At 35.6% G+C, this 25,502-nt stretch overlaps 2 protein-coding genes across 2 annotated transcripts; both read left to right on the top strand.

Annotated features, from left to right (window-relative positions):
- Positions 1-11,047: 11,047 nt before the first annotated feature.
- Positions 11,048-11,941, top strand: TRIADDRAFT_21593 (uncharacterized protein; the record flags this gene model as incomplete). Its single annotated transcript, XM_002110111.1, has 4 exons — positions 11,048-11,193; positions 11,314-11,446; positions 11,532-11,657; positions 11,843-11,941. The coding sequence occupies 4 exons, from the start codon at positions 11,048-11,050 to the stop codon at positions 11,939-11,941; spliced, it is 504 nt and encodes a 167-aa protein (XP_002110147.1).
- Positions 11,942-15,618: 3,677 nt separating this feature from the next.
- Positions 15,619-16,191, top strand: TRIADDRAFT_53828 (uncharacterized protein; the record flags this gene model as incomplete). Its single annotated transcript, XM_002110110.1, has 1 exon — positions 15,619-16,191. The coding sequence occupies one exon, from the start codon at positions 15,619-15,621 to the stop codon at positions 16,189-16,191; it is 573 nt and encodes a 190-aa protein (XP_002110146.1).
- Between the last annotated feature and the right edge of the window lie 9,311 nt (positions 16,192-25,502).

Raw genomic sequence — 25,502 nt, 5'->3', positions numbered from 1 at the left:
GTCGAGTGACCAACTATAGTCTATCGATATTTAACGGACACAAGTCGATGGTATTGCTCCTAATAGAATTAATCACCTACATATATTGAAGATTAGCCGTTATTTGTTTAAAGTTGCGTGATTAATTACAATTATGGAAGAATATATCACTACAGTACTGTAAATTTAAGAATTTATAATCAGTAGAATAAGACCGTTATGTAATTTTTGTGATATATCGTGTCATAAGAATTAGCAATAAGATTGAAGAATCACGGTAAAAAAAAAGCGGTATCTTTAAAGGAAGTGTCTTGCATCATTAAGCTACAAAAATTCGATATGCGATAACTCAATGATTGAATTAAAGATATTACGAGCATGCTATATTTTAAATATAAATCGATCACTGCAGATATCGAACTTTTGACGTCCAATTTTACCTGTTTACTATAACGATGCATTCAGGTCAAAGCGTATTATACTATCTCTATAGCATATCAAGATGGTTATTACTACGGATAAAAATATAGTCAATCCTAGGCCATGGAAGTGACTTATTGATGTTCCTGTAGTTTATATATGGCGATATATATAAATAATCCAATTGGATATCGATTACAGTATGCGGTTGTGCCCGGCTTGAATTGTTGACTGTACTCGTATGTTGAATTACTTTAATACTATTTAATTCTTTAAGATGACAATTACACGAGAGTAGGTGATGTACTGTATCTTCAATCGCTTCTCCTAGGCTAGTACTGACTACGGTATAATGGTTCAAGCAATATACTATGATTGTTATTATTATTGTTATTATGTATGAACATTGGTAAGTTTTCTTGTAGATTGCTTATGTCATTATGTATTACTTTATGAGCGCGACAGGATGCTGCACTTGCAACAGTCAACGTTGTGGTCGCATACTGTCCGTATGCAAGGGTAGCAACGTAAACTGGATAGCAACGATCGTACTGGATAAGATATAAAAATGATAGGTTTTAAAATAGGTGTTGCATTGGCACCAACATGAAAATAATCAACCTTATTTGGCTTGCAATCGAGCTGCAACGTGATAGAATATCCTCCTATCCACGGCTCGAATAATGATCATCAAAATACGTTACAAGGCGAGGGAATTTTTCGTTTCCAAGGTTACTCATTGCGCAAGCGTGACGTTTTCAAATTTTCTCGATGGTACTGGGCATACTGTAGGTGCGAAGGCAATGGATAAAATCCTATACAGTTCAAGTGGAAGTTGCAGTTAGCGTTGTCATCTTGCCCACTAGAGTAATGCTGCTGTAGTTTAACCTTTATTAGTCGCGCAGCCGCTGTCGCAGTTGCTCTTAGACTTCTTGTTGCCGTATGGAAACAATTCAGTTTATACTAGAAGCATTTAAAATGGCGAACAAGATGGACGTTATCCTGCAGTTCTAGCACTATAAATTAGTCTTTTACAAGGTTTTAAAGCTAAAAAATCGCTTCGTTTTTGAAAAAATTTCTTCTTAAAATAGTACTCAGCATTAGAAGGGTTAAAATGTCACTATTTCTCATCTTGCTTGCAAGCAGGAATTCACTCTCTACGTCCATATAGTAGTTGTAGTTGGCGTTGTAAATCTATGATTCTGTACGTCTACTGTCTGTCTATCGTGGCATTTGTTTACTAGCAAGGCAGAGGTCCATCTACGGGGACAGCTAAGTACTGTACAGCTGCAGTTTAGCGTTCTCATCGATGTTGCATGTCAGCAATATGATACAGTCAGTACTGACTGTAAGTGGAAAATCCTCCCGTGCAAGTTGTTAACAAGCCAGGGGTCCATGGTCCAGTCAGGAAGAAGTATACATACAGTGTACTTTACTAAATTGGTACTGTTTGAGAGTGCTAAAGCAGGCTCTCGAGTGCCATCCTAAACAGCCATATACACTGTACGGACACTTCTATATGTACATTCTACACTCTTAGTGTAGACTGTACAGTCGATGGCCCTTCGACCTGATGGATAAGATGTTGAACAAGACGAGTCATTTGGGGGGATAAGCTTGGATCGAGTACTGATTTTACTACAAAGCTAAGGTCTATTTAGCATGGAATAGAGTAGCATCAGCAGTAAAGGGATACTTGCTAATTTGCGGTTGCTATACTCTAAGGCAATAAAAGGAAAGCCAAAGAGACGTGAGCACGTGGATGGAAAGAGGAAAGGGATTTTTTTCACCTTTGGATGAAAAAAAGCTGCAGACTAGTTCAACATGGGAGTTTTGGACAGCAGTTCCACATCGCGTTTAAACGTCTGCTGGCGCTGGTACAATACCTCACTCTCACACTCTCATTACGGGCATCCAGTCTATTTGCTAGTACAGTCCTGTACAGTGCAGAGTCTACAGTCACAATGTACAGTACTACAGTACAGTATTGTAGACTGCTAGAACTGTTCTGCGCTTCTCAAGTACAGGAGGGTGTTTTCACTGCCGTACTTGGATAGCTAGCTAGTAGTTTTCTTCGATCAAGTCGCCCTAATTATTGCTGCTATTCATTCATGAATGCATGAATTGAATATGCAAGAGTTCTGCTACTCGCATTTTGAGCATCCGTCCATTTGCTTGTATTACAGTACAGTATACTGCGCAGTATAGTGCTACAGTAAAGATGCTAGTGCAGAGTCTACACTCACAATGGACAGTACTGCAGACTGCTAGAACTGTGCTGCGCTTCTCAAGTACAGGAGGGTGTTTTCACTGCTATACTTGGATAGCTTGTAGTTTTCTTGGCTTCCTGAATCAAGTCGTCCTAATTATTGCTATTTATTCATGAATGCATGAATTGAATATGCAAGAGTTCTGCAACTCGTATTTTGAGCATCCGTCCATTTACTTGTATTACAGTATAGATGCTAATGCAGAGTCCACACTTACAATGTACAGTACAGTACTGCAGAACTGCTACAACTGTGCTGCGCTTCTCAAGCAGGGTGTTTTCACTGCTATACTTGGAGAGCTTGTAGTTTTCTTGGCTTGTTGAACCAAGTCGCCCTAACTATTGCTATCCATCCATGAATGCATGAAATGAATATGCAAATGTTGTACTACTCGCATTTTGAGCATCAGTCCATTTGCGTGTACTAGAGCATAGTATTACAGTATAGATGCTAGTGCAGAGTCTACACTCACAATGGACAGTACTGCAGAACTGTGCTGCGCTTCTCAACTACAGGAAGGTGTTTTCACTGCTATACTTGGATAGCTTGTAGATTTCTTGGCTTGTTGAACCAAGTCGCCCTAACTATTGCTATCCATCCATGAATGCATGAATTGAATATGCAAATGTTGTGCCACTCTGCGCAGTACCATGGACTACTACTGTAAACATACTGTAGATCAGAAACCAACGCCTGGTCGAAAAGAGAATCTTTCTCTTTTCCCATTACTGCAGTCCTTGACCGCCCAGCTAGGCTTTTATCACAGTGACGGTACGGTTCGGTTCGGTACGGTCCGTTTCGGTTTACAATGGATTACAATACAATGACCGTGCAAGGCACTGCGCAGTCTCGTCTTCCCCGTGTCCAGTGGTAGCGTTACTGGTAGTATACTGTATAGAACAAGAGTCAAAGTGCAGTTGAATCGAGTGTCAGTTTGGCCAACGGCATCGACTGGCTTCAACACATCAACCACCACCCTTGGCAATGTCGATGGTGGCAGACTCGACAGTCCAACTCGAGCGTGCAGTATAAAGTAGTCTATCTTTAGTACTGAACGGCGCAGACTACTCTGAGTGTGCGCCCTAGCCTACAGTATATTGTACTGTAGGCGCCGACACCTTCTTGTACTGTAGACTTTCCACTGTACTCGACGCCATCTTGACTGCAGCGATCACGTCGTCGCCCACCAGCCCCATACAGTACTAGTCTAAGCGGATCGGACTATCAAGCCACAGTACGGTTAGCGGCGTCTAGTAGTATGGTCAACAAAGTTGGCAACTGCAGGTTCGACAAGTTAAAGGAGAGGTTAGTTGGATGCGATGGCAGATAAAAGAAGGTTACAAGGTAAGCGGAGACTGTTTATCATGATGCAAGGTGTATTTTAATGGAGAGAGTGTAGACGATTTCATCTACAATGGACAAAAGTGAAGGGGATACTGGCTTGCCAGGGGTCAGGGGTCTAGTTGAACAGCAAGAGTCGACTGAAGAGATGATCAAGAGGTTGATAACTTGATGCCACTCTTCTCCTCCTTGTTCACTTTATCATGGCATCATTTGCCACACAGGAGTAGCTTAGCTATACAGTCTATCAACATGGTTTGCATCTTGTATCATGATAGATTATAGGGCAACAAGAGTAGGACTATCGACGAGTGGATGAGGGGATAAAGAGCTGTTAAAGAAAGGAGTCCATCGTCAGCTTGCGCTTGGCCGTAGAATAATACTGTAGTAAGAGAGAAACAGTGGCCTTTTGCAACGCTACAATAGCAACATGGAAAGCAAGTGGATGATCGTAAGCCATAGTATAACAACATGGTAGTAGTTTTCCTACTTCAACGCTACAACAAAATCCATTCTAGGCGAGATAACTTGACACCAAGTAAAAGGATCCCCATTCTATCTTGTCCACGGTATTCCAATAGTACTACTACTAGCAGTCAGTCATACGCAAGGACTACGACGGGGCCCAGTGATCAGCTTAGTGGCTTCTTTGTTGCCAATGGTGCTCATCGACGATTGAAGAATACGATCAAAGCAGTTCAGAAGAAGAAGCAGATAGGCAAGAGCTCTTCTACAATCCTAGTTGGTCCATCATACCTTTGTCAAGGTTATCATTTTGATTTCAATTGTTATAACTTGAGTTGTAATCGACATCAAACGCGGCGGTAGGAAAGAACTCGTTCAATACACTCTAACTAAAGCGGGTTTATCCTTTCATCAAGCATCGATGACCACTTGATCGATCGATCCAGTTGTACTACTGGACTAGTCTACAATAAATCCACTCTAAATAGACAATCTTACTATGAAAATGGATATTTCTACAGCTGTAGTCTACATTACAGGTTAGGAAAGAGAGAAAGACAGTCTAGCTTGGACCCCCATGACACGCTCTATCCACCATCAGTAGATGATCACTTGATCCATGCTGATGACGGTTTGGAAACACCACAATTGCTCGATATTCTAGCTTATAACAGTGCAAATTTTCATCCCAATCAGTACTTATTCAGTTATAGCCTACATTATTTTGACACACTAGGAAAATACATGCTGTACAGTCCAGCTAGGGCAAATCATACTTCATCGACATTGCCGTATTTAATATTATTCAACATTGGAAATGATAGATGGCGGACAACGTTACGCCATTTGACCATAACATTCAACATTGATTTGTGAACAACGCTGCCAACAGTATTGACTTCATGGATTGCTCGCTACAAGGATACAAATGGACTATAGTAGCCTACTGTATTGAGGGAGAAAACGAAAAGAGAGACTTTTTTTTTTGTATTGGGTCTTTCATTACAATCATAAACAAGAAGACGATGAAATAGAGTAATGAAAGCATTTTTGAGTCTATGTGTACCCTAATCCACTACAGTATGACTAGCCCTGATTACTTATTACGCTTCAATTCAATCATCCAGTGGAGAGTTTGATTACAGTTTACTGTTGAAAGCCAAAGGAGTCTAGTCAAAACAGCGTCATGATAATTAAATAATGTTGCTGAAGGAAATGCCACTGTAATGAGGTTTTTATTCGACTACATGTCATTAATCATAAACAATCAGAGTAGGTCTACTGCTTCCAAAATGGACGATAGAAATATTTCCCAAGCATTTTTCTGCCTGATAACAGACTACACTGTTTTAAATTGTGTCACAAATGACCGTAGAATGGATGGTTATCTTACTCTGGCTCGTACTCGATGATTACTAAATTGTAATATTATTGGACTAGAACATTTCCAATCAGATCAATCTCTTCTACATACTCGCTCCACCATTTTCTCTCCCTAGGCGTTGGATCAGTAGTTGTAATCATCTTTTAGTCCATGATTTTTGTTTAGATAACACATTGAGGTCGATGAAATTTCACCTTCACTTATTAGCAAATGAATAAAGTCGCTGTAGGAAATCATTCCTTACAATATCTTCAGTCATCTTCTTGGCGTTTTCCATACCACTATTTTACTATACTGTCGTCATATCAACAACTGTCCACCACGCGTAGTTTATCTTTTCCTATTAACCCTAATTTGACGAGATCGTATATATATATTAATTAGCCCACTCACTCAAAACTGTCTTTTACTCTTGTCTACCAAAAAAATATTCACATCGTTTACTTGATTTGTAACGACAATCGTCGGTGGGAAATGGTCTTGTAGATGAAATTATGAATTGAATTACATTATGACTTTAATCATATTATACGATGTATTGACCGTATTATTCATTTTTTGCTATACTTTCTCTTTCTATCATTTCATCATCAAGTGGAAATTGACCGTTGTATTAAAAAAGTCAACGAAGGTATTGAAACGTTCGAAGACGTCTGGAAAAAGGTACGAGTAATTGGCGACATTGAATCGATTCATCAGTATTTTATTTCTTGACTAAATTTCACCATCGTAAATAATTAAATTGTGCTCCGTCTGCCATGAGTAATAGAAATTGGGGACTACGATAATGTCTGGGCACCTGTGATTATCTTGTAGCCCACGCTAAGTAGTATTTTAGATCAAAATTTTCAAACAAATACTTGTACTAGTTAACCTAGAAGGTGGCATGAATAGACGGCAATACTGTATAATTTAATTTTTTTTAAAATAGCCCTTTATGAATCACTACTAATCGATTCTATTCAGTGTCGTAATTAGTAATTTTACATTAAATGCCAACTGTACATGCCATTGAAATTACATTTACTACTGAAATGATTAATTGAAATGGACCAAGCGATCACTGTAATGCTAGCGATTTCAGTTACTTAGGCGATTGGAAGTATCCTTGTTATACTACTATACGAGTACTTGTACGTATATCTGCGCCTTTTAATACTCTCATACATAATGATGGACTAGTACAGTAATATTAAAAATAAGGCATCAACTACGAACTTGACAACGAAATAGAAGAACTTTGCCCGTAGTAGACGCTTACTCTTCATAATACGATCGAATCGAAATAACGGTTTAATAATTTACCTTGTCGTTGATTCTACGGCATAGTAATATATTCCAATCGAATCCTATTCAAGAAATAATTAAAGAATAACAATTAAAACTTTGCAATAAATGATCTAATTTTCTCAGTATTTGAAAAAAAATTGCATTTGCCAACGATAAAATGAATGATAATATTTACCGATTGAATAGTCTACAGTATGATATATGCATGGATAATATACTAAAATTGATTATAAAAGTATTGCCATAAAACATTCTCTTTGCTTTAACTCTTTCTCGCATGGGATGGCAGTGAGTGAATTTCGCAACATTTTTGTGTCGTCACACTCATCGGCTGTTGTGATGTACATCAAACATATATCATCAATGCTTTGACTACCTTAAGCAATCCAGCATGATATAATGAATTAGAACATAATTATTATTTATTGCGGACTTGTAGTTAAATAATGCCAGCAATACCAATCAGAAAGAAAAGTATGAGGCAGATTTAAAGAAAGAAATTAAAAAATTGCAGGTAAGCGACTTGCTCGTGAAATTTTTTATTTCAATGTCTTTCTGAAATTGATTGTTAATCAATGACTTATTTTATTTACCACCTATACAGCGACATCGAGATCAACTGAAAAGTTGGTTATCATCCAATGATGTCAAAGATAAAAAGCATTTACTCGACTACCGAAAATTAATTGAACAGGTATTTCTCATTTTAACAAATCAATCATAACTGCTTGGTCTTTCAAAGCCTTTTTCCCTTGACTGACTATAAGCGATACGAATCATTGAAATAATGAATTCATCCACCCCTATTTGAATTATTTACCTAGCAAATGGAGAGATTTAAGGTAGTGGAGAGAGAAACAAAAACTAAAGCATATTCTAAAGAAGGTACATAACTGAGTATTTACGTGAAGCTTTTTTTGCCTTAATACCATAGTTCGAGTTGCGAGTATATTGTTTATATCATAATTCAAAATAGAATCTGCTATTATCAATCTATATTTAGTAATTTTACCACGACCATTTTATAACCAACCAATCCTATTATCCTTGCACACTCTGATACCTTTTGCTTTACTCTTTCTCTGCTTAATATTAGGTTTAGGTATGACAACTAGGCTAGACCCTATGGAAAAAGTAAAGGTGAAAATTAGGCACTGGCTAACGGTAGGCTTAGGAGAATATTATACTGAATCATTTGAATATTGAGCAATTTATTGCGCACTCTTTGAGATTAATACACATGATATTCATTGTATTGTATTGAATCTCCAGAATTCCATTGACGACCTCCGAAGACAGGTAAAGTAGCAAAATAGTTGTCAATTTCTTGCTATAGTGGAACATATCGTTTGCTCTTAAATCGACTTAATTTACCCTGAATATGCAACTCTTACAGGTCGATCAATTTGAATCAGAAATTGAAGCAATGAGTGCAGTAACGAAAAAGAAGAAAATGGACAAGGAAGTAAGCGTTGATGCTTTACGATAGAGCTCAGTTTTTGGATCTTTGTATAATTTTTTTTTTATTTACCTATCTTTTTTGCTATGTGTATCTAACAGCGGAGTGATAGAATCGAGAGTTTAAAGGAACTAGTAGAAAAACATAACTATCACATCACAAATTTGGAAGTAGGCTAACTTTATCGGTTTTGATTTAATGTAAACGCAGTTCTAATGTTACACCTTTTAATTATCACTAGTTAGTAATGAGACTCCTGGAAAACAATACGCTTTCCCCAGACGCGGTATAGTATTCCACAATACTTTACTCGATAGTCATTCCATCTGTATAATTTTCCATTATGCGCTAATAATAGGTCCAAGACCTCCAAGAAGATGTCGAATACTATGTAAACGATTGCCAGGTTAGTGTTAGCATCTTGGTGTAGGATTATTACAGTTTTCATCTAATGTCGCTCAATTCTATGATAATACAGGATCCTGATTTTATCGAAAATGAAGACATGTATGATGCTTTAAATTTAGATGATGTAGCTCAAGGTTAGCATACCTATTTAGTGTGAAATGCTGTTTTAAAATCTATATTTTACTGTAAAATTTCTGCCATGGTTTGTTACTATGATTAAATTAGCTCTCTATTGCATCTTCTTTACAAAGATTCTATTTGATAATATGGGTTGCACGTCTATATAATTTATTCGTTACATTTTTGAGCATTACATGACAATGTATGGTATTAAAAGATTGTATTAATGCATGTATAATAATTATAGGGACAACGCCAGTTTCAGCAATTTCTGGAACTCCTTCAAAGCAGGTACAATATAATTATTGTAAGGAGTGTTACGATGCCATTATTCTTAAAATCCGTTCCAACTCTATTGCAGTACGATGTAGACGATAAGAAGAAACCAGCCAAATCAGATCCTATCGATGTATGTAAACTTAATCATATTTTTCTACTTTTAAAGTAGTCGTTAAATTTTATATAATACCTATGAATTTATTATTATAATTGTTATGTACGTCATCATATTTTTTTATTTATTTATACCGTACCGTCCATTTTAATGTTTTTCTAAGATTGGTTCTAAAAAAGGAAGAAATTCGAAAGATAACGGTGGACAACGTTCATCTCAGAAATCGACCATTTCTCCTTCAAGCTCAACTCCAACGACTATCATTTCAGCAGTGACAACCACAGCATCAATCACAAGCACAAGCGAGATAAAATCAAATGGTAAATGAACTATTATATCTCAGTCCTTATTACTGATAATGTTGGAGGACTCTGAAAGGTTGTGCGACTCTTCATTATAATATAATTGTTGTTTCCGACAAAATTCTAGCTTCTACTCCACTTTCAAGTAACGGCGAGGATCTCATGTCATCAAGGTATAATACAATAATTACTGGCTACATGATTGCATGACTTTTCTAAGGTAGAAAAACATTATAATGAGCTTTATATTTTGGATTATTTAGTAGCAAAGGTACATCAGTTTCTGAATCGAACGCAAAAAGTGCTGTAACATCCGCAATAGCGACTTCAACAACCGGGATGACAGGATATGCAACAATTGCTGGTGGATTAGCAAAAAAGCAGGGTGTAAAACAAGATAGTTCTGTCAATTACGGTGCGAATATTATAGACTTGTTACATCGTGAATACTTTTGATGCTGCATGCTATACAGAATTCTATATGACAAGAACTATCCTGATTTTGTAGATGCTGCAGAATTTTTAGAGGGTCAAAATAGCCCTTCCATATCTAGTTCGCAATCGACCAAAACGTCGGAATCTTCTTCACCATTACCTGTTTCTGCATCCCCAGCTCCATCACCTAGTCTACCTCAACGTCATTTATCTGAAGAGAATTTAACGACCAGAACTAACGTATATAGCTATGCTAGTGCGACGAGTTCCTCTAATGTTGGAGTAGGTTCGATTCCTAACTCGGCGATATCGCCTTCAATAGTTGGAATACCTGGCGATAATAATAGTAATAATAATAATAGTTCGAGTTTATCTCAACCTGCTACGACACTATCGCAGACTTCTATGTCACCGGTTGCTTCCGTAACAAAACTTCAAGGAACTGCTTTTGAGGTACGGAAATCGAAGCATAACAAAACTAATAATGCAATAAATTTGGGATTAATAGAACATTTATATTATCTTACAGGCGGTTGAAGCTGTACAAGAAAGTAATTCAACTGTACCTAGTAGCAATTCACGCTCTTCAACTCCATCAGTAACAAATCATGTACCTTTAGATTTTGGCCAAGAGAATAGTAAGTAAACTATGGTAGAATGCTTATCGTAACTCTTGCGACTTTTGCTTTAATAGATGAACTGGGGCCTTTTATTTCATTTATTGCAGGTATTTTGCCAGTAAGTGCAGCAAAACTTAATGAAGATAGTTCAACTGATTCAATGCTACCGGATATCAGTGTGAAACCTATACTTGGTGTTGCTCCTCTTGGACCTGTACCTTTAAATAAGGAGAAATGCTATCAACTTGCAATGTTAGAATCGGCTTATCATCATATTCCTCAACCCATTGACTCTCACCGTGTTAGGTATGGTGGCAACATATCTTGATTCAAAAAATTGGCCACTTTATATGTAACTATTTGATTTAAGGGGTTACTGGCTTTATTAATATTTGTGACTCTATGTCTAAATTCTTATACTCGTAGAACATACCTACCAAAGAATCCATGTCCAATCCCAGCGTATCATTATCTAAATCCACCTGCACATTCAGATTCTTTTGAGTACTTTCAACGCTTACATCCAGAGTCGTTATTCTTTATCTTTTACTATCTTGAAGTTAGTACATTAATTTAAGCGAGAATGAAGTATATTATTCAGTTTGCTTTATTTGCAAATTATAATGCATGGTATTCTATTGCAGGGAACAAGAGCCCAGTATTTAGCAGCTAAGGCTTTGAAAAAGTTGTCATGGAGATTTCATACCAAGTACATGATGTGGTTTCAACGTCACGAAGAGCCTAAGCAGATTACAGAAGAATTCGAACAGGTACAGAGACTATTTTAATCGAATTGCCTTTCATTCTGTTTACTGTACACTAGAGGAATGTTCATTCAATCTTATAAATGACAGGCTATTCATAACTCCATCAGCCTAATGTATATATATATACATTATTATACATATTGTAGTACTCACTACATGAATTTATTGTTATCAAAACTTTAATTTAGGGAACTTACGTTTATTTCGATTTTGAAAAGTGGCAACAACGGAAGAAAGAAGGCTTTACCTTCGAGTATCGTTACTTAGAAGATAAAGATCTTGTTTAATGTTTATTTGAATTATTAGTGGCATTTAGGTTAATGTTATTATCTTGCACAGTAGCCATGAATGCCAGTTTATGTATCACTCGTTGTTACATGACTGTATTTGGCTATCGATTTTATTTCATCGTCTGCCATCCAACTCTTACGGCAATCCGATCGGCTTACAAACCAACATTTGCAGAAAAATATCAAGAAAATTAAAGTTATTCTATTCAACCTTCGTTATTAAACGACATTACAAATACTGTAATTATGTTTAGTTCGGAAATTTTTAACTCTTTTTTCCCTCTCAGTCTTCACTATCGAATTGGAATGATACCGGAGATTTTTTGTTTGTGTATTGGGTATAGTTTTCAGTTACGGCCTTGATGAATCGATCAATGGTTTTAGAAAATTTTAGTGTATATATGGTAGGCGAAGAAGGATGTTTTGGGATATTTCGTTATGGCTATGTAAGCAATTGAATAAAGAAAACGTTTATCATCTTATTTCCTGCAACTACTTTTACTGCTTCCATTTGAAATGTGTTAATTATGAGCTACTAAGTCGAGAAAATTATAAGGTATTCAAAGCATTTCTCGGCTTTGTGACAGTAAGGAAACAGTTGAGCATTAAATGCAAACCAACATATTTTTCTACCTACCGTTAGTCATCTACTTTTACGTCTATAATTCATTAAGGCGTATAACTCGATTGCAGTTAGCAAGGTAATTTTGCATGCATGTAGTAAAAGATTGCAATCCTATCCTACAGGAACGCAATTCTTTGACTAGATCAACTACTTGGCAAGATTACAATATGCGATTGCTAAAATTAGTCACAGCAAAGTCAAAAGCTATCGCAGACGGGAATGATCTACTACAGTACAGCTCCAATCTTGTCGTAATTTATGTCTATGAAACGATATCATGCATACTCATCAACAGTAATTGCGAGACGATTAGGAAAGAATATTTTAATAGTTTTTTATTTCAATTTTTATTATTGTAAAATACAATGTTTAGACATGATAATTTTAAAATTTAATTAAAATGATATCAAGTAGAACGGTAGTAGTAGTCACTCCTTATGGTAATGTCGTGGTGTCGAAGTTTAGCTATCAACAAAAAGTGTCTAGTATTCGTGAAGCTATTCCCAATTTGTTCACATTTGTAAGCTAATGCAATCTATTTTAGTTAAGTTATTGATCTATCAAGCAATATTCAGCAAGGAAGTATTTATTGGACAATATCATCAAGCGTAGAGAAGACGATAGTTGCACATAAAAGTACGTGTGTAACAATGGAGTCGAGCGTAAAAGTGTTTTTTATTAAAAGCGAAATTGTTGTTGTATGGCGAAAAATAGATAGGGAAAGTTTTGACACAATTCGAGCATAGACAAGATGATAGTACATCCACTGCGTAAGAAAATAATAATTTAAACAAGAGGAAGTCAAAATTTCCACTAAAAATATCGATCTCCCTCCAAAATTTGACCGCGAAGTGAATTTATTCTCACCCACTTTTTCCCCACCCCAAAAAAATCGTTGCGGAAGGTATGGAAATTCTTACAGCTATTTTTCAAGTTATTCAATAAGAATGGATTGAAATAATCACTCGATCATTGCAACTCTCTTATCCTTGTTAAAATTATAAATTCTTTACCCTTGAACCATTGCAAGAAATAGTTCTAATTCAAAATGAAATCGAACGTCGATGCCGTGAAAAAATCCGATTGCCCCAAGACAAAAAGACTTTTCTTTTTTTTTCGCTGGCGAAAAAACACATAGGGTCACTGTATCAATTCAATGATGGAAGAAAATGGTTGATCAAAGCATCCAAAAAACAGAAATTGGATAAAAATCATCATGATTGATAGTATTAATTTCCTATCAACTCGGTCAATCAAGTAGATTAACTTTAAAAAAGTTTTCTCTACTTTCTAGCATTTTTGGTTGCCCTCTTTTGTTCCTCACCAAGCGATTGGTTACGCGTCGTTTTGTCACCGAGTTTTTTTTCACGTTATCCGCCCATGGCTTAACCGATGGAGCGTTTACTTTAAAATATGACCCCATTTCTTACTAATAGACATGATAAAAATACTTCAAGGGGCCAACTAACTATCAGTTGATCCACTCTTAGATGGAGAACTACTGCATAAGGTAATTTTAGCAATGCTATTGATGACTGTTGTATGTCAACTTTGGGCCTTGCGTTTTTCCACCAGAGAAAAAATAGCGTTACAATACAACAATGAATTTTGGGGCAGTTTGAAAAAATTGAAATTAGCCAATTTGTTGGAAATGTAGCTGAAAATGACGATAAACCTCCCCCCAAAATAATCCTATAAGAATTCTACTATAGCAGGATAAAAGGGAGAAAGATAAAATCCTATTTAAGGGCAAAATAAATCATAACGGGAATTAAGAGACTCTCATTTCGCCTTGTTGATCATCCATTATTATTGTCAAGGCTTGATGCATCAATGCATCCGTGACGTAACAGCAGTTGGATTCGACATGGTAAATTCGATTAAAATCATATTTAAGCTATTTCCAACTCCTTCTTTAGCTAGAATGAGATGAAATAATGAAACTACATCATTATCGAGCATAATATGATTGAATATCGCAATTTTGTAGCCTTTATGGCATGAAAATACTATAGAGGATAGCATTTTGAGCGAAGGTTCAATTGGTCAGGATTTGCACCTTGGACGATTGTGACAATAGATGCGTCGATTTTCCAAGCTTGTACCATACAAATGTTTTGATGAAATCGATTGCTAAATTTCACTCATTACAACATTTTAATGGATTGATAGGATAACCAATCATGCAAAGTTGCATTTGAAAGCATAATAAGTCATAAAAAGTAAAATTGGACAAGATTAATTGCCATTTTAAATTGTGTTCTAACCTGAAGGCAAACCTACCGTCCATCCATCCTCGCTAGAATTGCCATGTTATGTGATGAATTAGACTGAATGGAAATAGACTCTTTAATTTGACTATTTTGCCATTTCTTTCATTAGGATACGTTGTACATGGATAAAATGATTATTGCTAACCTTAGATAGCCCATAGAGCTATCCATTGGACAGGAGAAAGCGTCCATGATGAAAATGAAATCGAGCGAAGGAGGACGTCGTTACCAGTGGGAAGGTAGCCATTGGTAACCGGACATGTGTTTGTTGGTATCAGAATTATCAATTTTAATTTAGCATCCAGTTGAATTGACCTCAAGTTATCCTTGCCAATATCGATATAAGAGGTGTGCTAACTTGTTCCTATGCCACTTTGGCCAAGGTAGAGTCATTTTAGGAAATAATCGACATTTATAACAAAAATTTCCATGATGGAGACCGACGATGTAAAGTTAAATTAATGAATAAATTGCCAATTCTAATCAGTAAATTATAAAATAACCTACAATGCAAAACAATAGCATCCATTGCATATTTTAACCTAAAACTAGCATCATTCTATCAAATTAAAACGATTAAAATCATGATCGCCGCACGAAGAAGAAGCACAAACCTGACGCCATGATGCTCTAAGGATGAATGATCCACACCCTCAACAACACTGCCTCCGATTAGGTCCGCATGTTGGCTATATAAAGGCGTGCACACCAACCCGATCACTTAGTTACTTATTTGTCGTCAAGCGCACTCTCAGTAACAAGAAAGTTATTTCACTATGAGTTCCGACCAAGCCGCAGCTGCCCCAGCCAAGAAGGTAAGCAAGCCTAAGGTTGCACCAGCCCATCCCAAGTATATTGAGATGATTTCAGCAGCCATCCGCGCTCTTAATGAACGTAGTGGCTCTTCTCGTCAAGCCATCTCCAAATGGATCACTGCCAATTATAAAATCTCTGAAACAAGTGCTTCAACTCACATCAAGCTTGCTTTAAAGCGAGGTGTTACCAGTGGTACTTTAATCCACACCAAGGGATTAGGTGCTAGTGGATCCTTCAAATTAGTCAAGAAGGTTGAAAAACCCAAAAAGAAGAAGGTCGTTAAGAAGAAGCCTGCAGCCAAGAAACCCGCCAAAAAGACCAAGCCTAAAACCAAGAAGGCTGCTTCACCTAAGAAAGCGGCAAAGAAACCAGCTGCTAAGAAAGACAAGAAGCCAGCCAAGAAAGCTGCCAAGAAGCCTACAACCAAGAAATCCACTCCTAAAAAGACTACCACCAAGAAGGACAAGGCTAAGAAGTCAAAGGCTAAACCCGCCAAGAAGGTTGTCAAGCCTAAAAAGACCGCCAAGAAATAAATTATCAACACCTATTTACTTCCATCACTTCTTAACATTATCTAAATTCTTTTTCCACAACGGCTTTTTTCAAAGCCACATTTTTATCGAAAGTCAATTTATTCGATAAATTGGGCATGCCGTTGCAAAATTACCTTATATAGTATGCAGTTTTTTAACTTTCTATTTTTTTCCGGATCAGTAGAACTATTGCCTACTGTTCGAATAGTTTGTAAAACATTGAATACCGATATCGCTATCCGTATTAACATCTAGAATCAATCAGTGCGAATGACTCCATTTACTATAGTATAATCTGGTTTCTGAGCATTTTGAGCGACGTACTGTATACGGATTAGACGGCATATTTTGTTTGCAAATAGTATGCGTGCGATATAAAACTTTGTGAAACCTGTAGAATATAAATGTAGACTCTGCATTGTATTCGAATTAGCTAAACTGTTGAATAGTCTAAACTTTTAACCCATTTTCTGTGCTCTTTCAACAGTATTTAGCGTCACTTGAAGAAAACTTGATGTACTCGCATATGCACGATATAATATTGAAATTATTGAAAATTAGTAACGCTAGTAGAGTAATGTAAAATAAATTTGTGTAAGGATAGAAAATGGATCAGTTCGGTATATCTGTTTCTGCAGATTGTCCTTCTGAAGTAAAATTCTCTTGTATTGGGTGATAATATGGAGCAGTTTTAGTTATATCAACTTAGAGCTATCAACAATAAACTCATCGTTCTCCCGCCTAAAATTTTGAAGCGTCTCATGCGCAGTTCGGAGTAGCGTATTGCAGTATCGTTCCATACTGGTAGTATAGTCAATACGGTACGCTATAGTACTGTACAGTACTATATGTACACTATACTAATGTCGATTGTTTACTACTGAATTTGTACCGCACTCTCAAATTAAAATAAAGTAGTAGTACAGTATAACACATGCATTGCCGATGAACAAACTAAACTATTAATTAATTCGAAGCTGATCAGTACATTATGGTGCCATTAGTTAAAATAAAACTGAATGTAGCGTCATTTATTCCAACTGTAAATAAATATACAGTACAGTATAGTAGACAGTCGTCCCTGCATGTGTAACAGAGTCCTTTTACTGATGGTGAAAACAGATGTCATAGGTTAGATGTCGTTTACACTGTGGCGTAGACATTTTAGACGACATCCGTTTTACACCTTATAGGGTACTGTATAGACTCGTTTAGAAATACCATTTGGACGGACAGACATTTGGCATCATTTTGTCAACAAATTGTGCCAAACACTCCGGTATGGACGCAGACAGTCGATTCTGAATCGACCGACTTTTTCTAAAGCTGAAATACTCCAAATTATAAATGGTGATATCTTTTACTGTATACTGTATATGGATTCAGCATGCTTGCATACTTGCTTGCTGGCTATCGTCTGGGTACATCCACACACAGTACATGGATTTTAGTTGTAATTCATACAAGACTATGGTAGCTAATTCTGCTAGGTGTTATTGCCATATCTCATCTTTACACGCATAAAAATCAACGTAATCATGTTGCTGTAACTTAAAATGATATACGAACTTATAATTCGTTTTATTATTCGGTATTAACATCTTCTACAGTTATCCACGTACTCAGATGTACAGTAATTGATTTCATAGGCACAAAAGATTTCATAAATTCAATCAACTTAGATTTCAATTGTCCAATAATTGTAATTATATCTATTTATTATACAATATTATGTTTTTAACCCTATAGAGAGTCACTTGAGTTTAGCCATTTCTCTCTTCTCTTTTTAGCTTCTTCATGATTGAGTCGACGTCTACTCTCGTACTATCACAAGGAATAAATTGAATCAATCATCAGTTAATTTAAATCTTGTATAGCTAGATACACAGCTGTGCATCAGAACAAACGATATGATTTGAAATATTGAAAATTATGCTGAACTGTAGAGCACACTCGTGCAATTAAAGCTGATTCATTTTATGATACAACAGGGATATGCGATGTACTATAGCAGAAGAAACGTATGCAGTACATTACCTCTTCTTGTAGACACGCATTCAATGCTAGTTTTATATCGTTGCATTTACCAAGGAATTTTGCTACTGGATGCTATGATAAGGATAAAATTGAATAAAAGTACGCAGGTTGTTTATTTACACCTTTTAAATAGTACCTATGAGCTCATTTCCTAAAAACAGCAAGTAAAGCAAACAATCTACATCATTTACAATAAGGTTCGGATTACCTCTACATGGCAATCACTTAATTGCTGGATAATAAGTTGACATTTCTTTTCATGTAAGTGAGCAGCTAACGGTGGATGCATGATTAACTTTTCAATTACTAAATGCACTCTAGAGGGCCAATATTAAAATTTTGCAACTTCTTTCGTAATTCGTATAGATCAATATGGGAAATTACAGTGAATGCAATAAATGTATGACCAGGGCCTATAATGATATTATTGAAATAATAAATTAGGTCATGAAACATGATATCATAGCCTATGCAATTGACGCCACTGTATACTCTATAATTATGGTGCGCACTACACACTGTATCCAAAGCAAACTAATTTTCAGTATTGCATCGTGAATTTATCTATTGATTTACATCTGATTTGAGAAAGGACTACAATATTAGAAAGTTATCTCTTTCATTAACAGGTGTCTAAGATAAAGATTTGATATGACTCTAGTATTGAATGTTGACATTTCCAGACGACCTTTGATAAACACTCCTCACTCTTTACTTTCCTGTACGTCGTACAGGAATAATGTTCTACATAAGCATTTAGGGTTTGTGCTACTAGTAACTCTCGGTGGTAAGTTCGTCATGAACTATCTGTTGATAGCTCAAAACCTAAAAGCAGATACCAATAGTGGACATAATGATTGATAGCTCTTCAAGAATATTCATGCAATGTATTCATGTATTAATATTAATCAGTTTCAGCCTATACTTTCTTACAGCCAACAATGCTAAATTGTTTGTTTCATCAAACAGCAGGCATGCAATCGCTATACAGTATGGACACAATATTGAGAGTGTAGCCGTTGTTCGATTTTCAATGAACGTGCATAGTATACGACATACGTAAGTCTATACTCCATTTTCTGGTATATTCTTTTATTCTTATGGACCCAAAGTAAAATTCTCGCTACAAAATCATCGATCACTTTAAAAGCCTATTTTATCACCTACCTACGCTGTATCCATAATGCCCACTCTACTAGATAGGGGCAATGCGAGCAAATAAATTTATTTGTAATTTTAGTAGAATTTGATCATTTGTACCAGCATAAACTCATAATTTAGTAGGAGCATAGACTCATCATTCAGTAGGATTATAGTTGGGTAATCCATTACTAAGCAATCTCTACAGCACACTTTCCATATCGTACAATAATGTAATCATTCATTATACCTCGATGGCTCATCCATGTCATCGCGTTACTACTATACAATGGACTTTATCAACTGCATCCATCGGAGATTTACAATTTAATTCTCAATAATTAATCTATATGTCCTTACTGGTACAGTAGCTGGTAATAGGGCACAATGTTTATAAATATATCACTCCGCATACCTGCAAATGCTAAGATTCCATTCGTCTTCAACCTCACTGCGATCACTTGGAGGCGATTATGGTTTTGATGCTCAAAATACGCATACATCACATCGCTGGCTATAGACTTGAGTTGAGCCAATACTCCAGTATTTCCTTTCTTACCAATCATTATTAGCATACTAAGAGAGTGGCAGCGACATCTGGGCACTCTGGCCAGACTCTTTTTCCACCCCTAGAATACAGTCAAATCCAGTGATATTATGGTGATACATCAGTACAGTAACTGTACAAGGCTCAAGGCAACGGATGCAAGATGGACAGACATCGGGAAAATGGAAAGGGATCCTTGACCAATTTTGAGATAGCTTTTCAAAAATGGACACTAAACCCTCCAATTCCACAAGCTTGAAGTCATGTTGTAGGCAACTTGCACATCGTAAATAAATAATAATTATTTTGGTGACTGTAGGAAGAATTGAGAAACTCAATAGTGTCATAGATTACACAGTCTGTACCGTATCTGTCAAGTCATAGTAGTCCATGGCCAAGTAACGACATGAGGATGATTGCTGGTGCTTTTCAATCCATGTGGATCACCAGGAGTAGGCTGTGATAGAGCACGGTAGCTAGGATATTTCAGCAAAGTGTACGAAAGATCTGCATTAACATGCTTGTCTGTGCTTTGCGTTCTAGTTCCTTAATAATTATGGCTGTAACTTATTTTCGCGGACATGTTAAGCGGAGTGTATGACCGCTTGGTATCAACCAAGGTTCTAAAAAATCAACATTCAGATGATTGTCTGCTTATTTGCCGTTTCCTTTCAGCAGTGATAGTTGGCGTAAATGTCTTCAAAGATAGGATCATATACCGCTTTGACAGTCAGAGTGGTATATCATCCTTTAAGACATTTACACTAGCTATCAGAGTCCATCGGTGTTATATTAACTAGGCCCGTGCTCTGCATTATAATTCTTGAATTAATCATATTATACATGTCATGTTAATGCTGAGCGATGCAATGGATGCATGTACACAATTGCACATTGTACAGTACGTTAGGTAAAGCAGCGGCAGGACAATTTCGTTCAAGTATCGAATATTATTAAGACGATGGACTTTGCATTCTAGTGCTTGGATTGATTATATACTGTACAATATTATAATGACACATGCTGAGTGATGTGTATCGCCAAGCGTAACTACAGGACAGTTTCGGCAAAGTATCGAACACGAAGATGATTATCCGTGGTTTCGCATCATAGTTTTTTACTTTATTATTGTTGTATATTATTTTTGTAGACATGCTGAGCGACATCTATCGTCAAGTATAACGAGTAGTAAAGTTCCGGTGAATATATGAAAAAATCAATTTTTATAAACTGATTGCGTATATATCAGAGCCGAACGATGATCCTCTTTTTACGGAGAACCATGAGAGATAATCCGCTCGATCATCAACTCCGCTCGCTCCCTTTTTCGGATTTAAAAATTTTAACATAAGGTTTAAAGTGAGAAATGGATATCTTACACAACTATACAACATAGCGTTTAACTCGTATTCCCTTCTTTTCATTTAATAATCATTAGTCCTGGACATGGTGAGCATAAAAAAGAAACGATAAACTTCGCTCGACCCACCCGCTGCTTCTGCTGAAAGCAGTGCGGAACACGTTCATTACATTATTTATAATTAATAATAAAGTTTCAAATTTCCATATTAAATTAAAAATTCCCATCCTCTCAATTGAATCTAAAAGATAGATGCAATTATTACTTATACAATGTATCAAATGAAATTTGTAGCCCTTCAATAGCAGTTTTTGTGACGTTTTTCTTTATTTTATGATACCCAGTGAATTTCGATTACTCAAGCGGACTACGTACTGTACTGGATATCGCTAATAAGACAGGAAAAGAAAAACGTAATCGTCACTTGTACCAAGCATTATATAGAATTTGAAGCCTTTAAACAGAGGTTTAATGGCGTCTTTTATTTTATGATATCACGTATATATCAATCGCTCTGGCAGACCAGTTATGTTGGAAAAAATGATCATCGTTGTTTGTATATGTATAGTGTTACAAGAAATTCAGAGTCCTAACGAAGGTGTAATGACGTCTTTCTTACGATATCATTTATCCGCCAGTCATAAAACAACGTAGAGGCATCGAAAAGAAAAAGGGCAAACTTTGCTTTTACTTTACGAAGCATCACGTGAAAGTTGCAGTCTTTTTTTTAACAGAGGTTTTATGACGTCTTTCTGTAATAATTATATGATAGGAAAGGAAAATGAGATTATTGAACGGAAGATTTTATGACGTATTTCTTTAATAACGAAGCTATTTTATATGCCAGTCATTAACTTAGTCCAGTGATACAGGGAATAGAAAACGTATTTATAACTTATACAATACATCGCATGAAATTTGTAGCCTTTTAATTAATAGAGAATTGATGACGTCTTTCTTCGATTTCGATATTATTGGATGCGCTAACATGTTAATATACGGAGTAGTGACAAGAATGAAATCAACTTAAATTATGATTATTATGCCGCAAACAGCCTTGATACTGATTTCTCCCTATCAGGAAAAACACCCACTATCAACAGCCACAGCAGTCAAAAACTATTAAAGTAGATGATCAAATTGCTTTCAAATGTCTTTAAGAATCTACCGTACTAATTATATAGTGCAATGGATTATCCCTATATCATCAAATAAAAAACACGATCAATACATCCTATAAATAGCTCATAGACACAGTCCTCTAATAGTTTCATTGCATAAAATTGGTAAAATTGATAACTGAGAATTGATCAATAGATTGAAAAAAAGAGTAAACAATAAGTATTCAATTTGAAAGAGCAAATTTTACCCTTCCATTGCAGTATTCTTTTCATCCCAGATTACAATTAAAGGAGTAATAGAAGATTCATATAATAATATGCAGTACTATATACGCAAAAATTACAGTGATTAGCTTGGCAGTCGATTTACTTTACCGGATTACCCTTCAAAAACTACATGTAGTTATCCTTACGGTACTATTAAAAGCTGACTTTGTCAGCATATGCATTAGCATGTTGCAAGATCAGATTTTAATCTTGCTTTATGAATTGGTTGCGTGCGGAATATTTTTAAGTGACCGCCTTCATAGTCTTTAAAATTTAAGTATAATACTCGTAGGGTAACAAGATTACATTCGAAAATGTCCATTCTAGTCAAGATTTGTTATCATATAATAAATCTTTGTTCAAGACCAGCCATACCTTTTCAATAGAATTGAACATAAGTAGCTAGGATGATACTATTTACAGCTTTCGAGGGGCCTTGCTGGTATTCTTAACATCAATTCATCATTTCTTGACTGCACGTATGTGTTATTGTAGACTTTCGATTACTTAATCCACGTGTGGTAAGGATTCTGTTAATGAAAGTTTATTTTTCTTGTTGGGCTTTAGATCATGTATAAATTTATGCACTTTCATTGGCCAATCATGCCGCAGAATTTATATTATTTTCAGTCTGACGAGTAAACCAATGCGATACTTGTAATAGCTATAAGATCGTCTGAAAGTACTACACCAGATGTCTCCCAACAAAAAAACTTGTTTATACTGATAATTGTAGCATGCTATATTAAACCCTGCTATCCAAAGAAGATTCTAGCAGTCATATACGAAATGTTATTATAGCACGATCAACGTAATGGCAGTTAGTATTTTCGGCTTGCATCCTTTATACATAACAAAAATTCTAAAATGATCCTAAAGGCAACGAATCGATCTGTTTTAATACTCGTAAAGCGCTAAACATCGTTATTATTCACGAATATTCTATCTCACGATATGATGTAGAAATTTTAATTATCGTTAGATTAATTTGTTATTTAAGGATTCACGAAAAACAATAATTCATATTTTTTATCTCGACATGGAAAGGGAGCAAGCCCATCTAACAAGCGAATCTGAATTTATTCCGGAAGTTCTTTTTGGTAATGTCGGAGATCAAATAATCACAGGCAATAATCACCACAGCTATCGTCGATTTTTTCTTAACAGCTTCGCCGTAGTTATAGGCGTTGTTGGTATTATGTTTCTTACTGCTGGGCTTATTATTTTACCGTTCTATAATGTAAAATATAACCAATCACCACATTTTGCGTATCATCTTACCTTTCTACAAACTGGAGGTGGGATGCTAGCAATTGCTAGTATAATTACGCTAACAACATTCAGTTGCAAGAAGTTAAAGACGAAAAAGAAGAAGTTATGCTCGTATAAGTCCAACTACGAAATTAATCATCAAATAAATTATCTAGTTCCGTTGGATACTGTCATAACGGCATATCCTGTTCAGATAGAAATTGTATCAGATTCTTATGATTTATACAATTGACTAAGTTGTTGACTTAATGGATTACAGACTTGCAAGACATAGCAATGAGACTATGTCATATCTTATAGATGGAAGGTAAAGTAGTAATACTTATATATGTGAATTACAGTATGCTCGTATTGGAGTAAATAGCCTATATGGCTATACCTACTCCAATGTAAAATAGACGTAGCATAATATGTAAGACTTAACGGTAAATACAGTAGAACTTTGGTGTAAAACTTTACTAGAGTGCCTTGTATCGTATCTTAAAAGTCAAATCATTATACAGTATGTCTAATCTATAAGATACAAATGGTAATAAGTAACACAGAAACATGTAAGAATATTGTTTGATCTGATTAATATTAATTGCATACAATGTTGAAAAACTGCGAATAGATTAGTTGATAACTGTAATAGGGCAATGGAATATACTTTTGCGATATAAATCTTTTTAATATGTTTGATATTTCTCTGAACTTTACGGATAAATAATGATAATATGATAAATTAGGCCTGATGTATAGTCGATCTATTAAAAGTGGATGCATATTGAAAAACGTTGAATATATATTGAAGGCAGTATCATCAAGAATAGCATCAATATATAGTATACTGTGCAATGTATATATCCGCAAATAACAAGAGGATTTGTATAGTTGGAGATATTAGATTACAGACATCGCAGATTGCCTTATGAATTTTTTAATAAGTTAAGATAGGGAGTACAGTACAGCATGTTGCACTCCTATGTTCAGTCGACATCTTGATAATTTGAGTTAAAGTTTCCAGTTTCGAAATAGCCCTTTAACTACTTTAATTTTTAATCGCTACTAAAAAGGCAGTATACTTACAACTGGCTTACTATAGCTGTTCCTGTTAGCGTAATAATTTCTACTGAGATGGTAATTTTATATGATTCTGCTAATTATAATACAACTGAATTATTATCAATGGGCTTGTTAGGTCATGTATTTAATATCATAGCTACTCTGTAGAGAGTTTATCGACTATACTTTATAAAATTGATATTGTAGCAGCAATCAACTAGATATGATCTCTTAATAAATCTGGGGTTTAAAGTATAACCTGAAAATATATTTTAAATATCCCATTGTCTGTGGGCTATATTGTACTTCCATGGCGATAATTTTAAGCTAACCTTGTATCATATTAGCGCATAATATTAATCATGCAAGAATGAAGAAAATCGCTATTATTTATTAACCACAAAACCTTAGAGGTAAATTAGCAGCCAATAACCATTATTTAAACTTTCTTATTCAGTTTTTAAGTACTTATAAACTGGATGACTGGATCGTAGGTTGCTTACGTCAGTGTGATTTCTTTATA

Source organism: Trichoplax adhaerens, genomic scaffold (assembly GCF_000150275.1).
Source record: "Trichoplax adhaerens TRIADscaffold_2 genomic scaffold, whole genome shotgun sequence".
NCBI lineage: Eukaryota > Metazoa > Placozoa > Uniplacotomia > Trichoplacea > Trichoplacidae > Trichoplax > Trichoplax adhaerens.
Note: the sequence above shows the minus strand (reverse complement) of the source record. Positions and strands in the feature narration are given on the sequence as shown.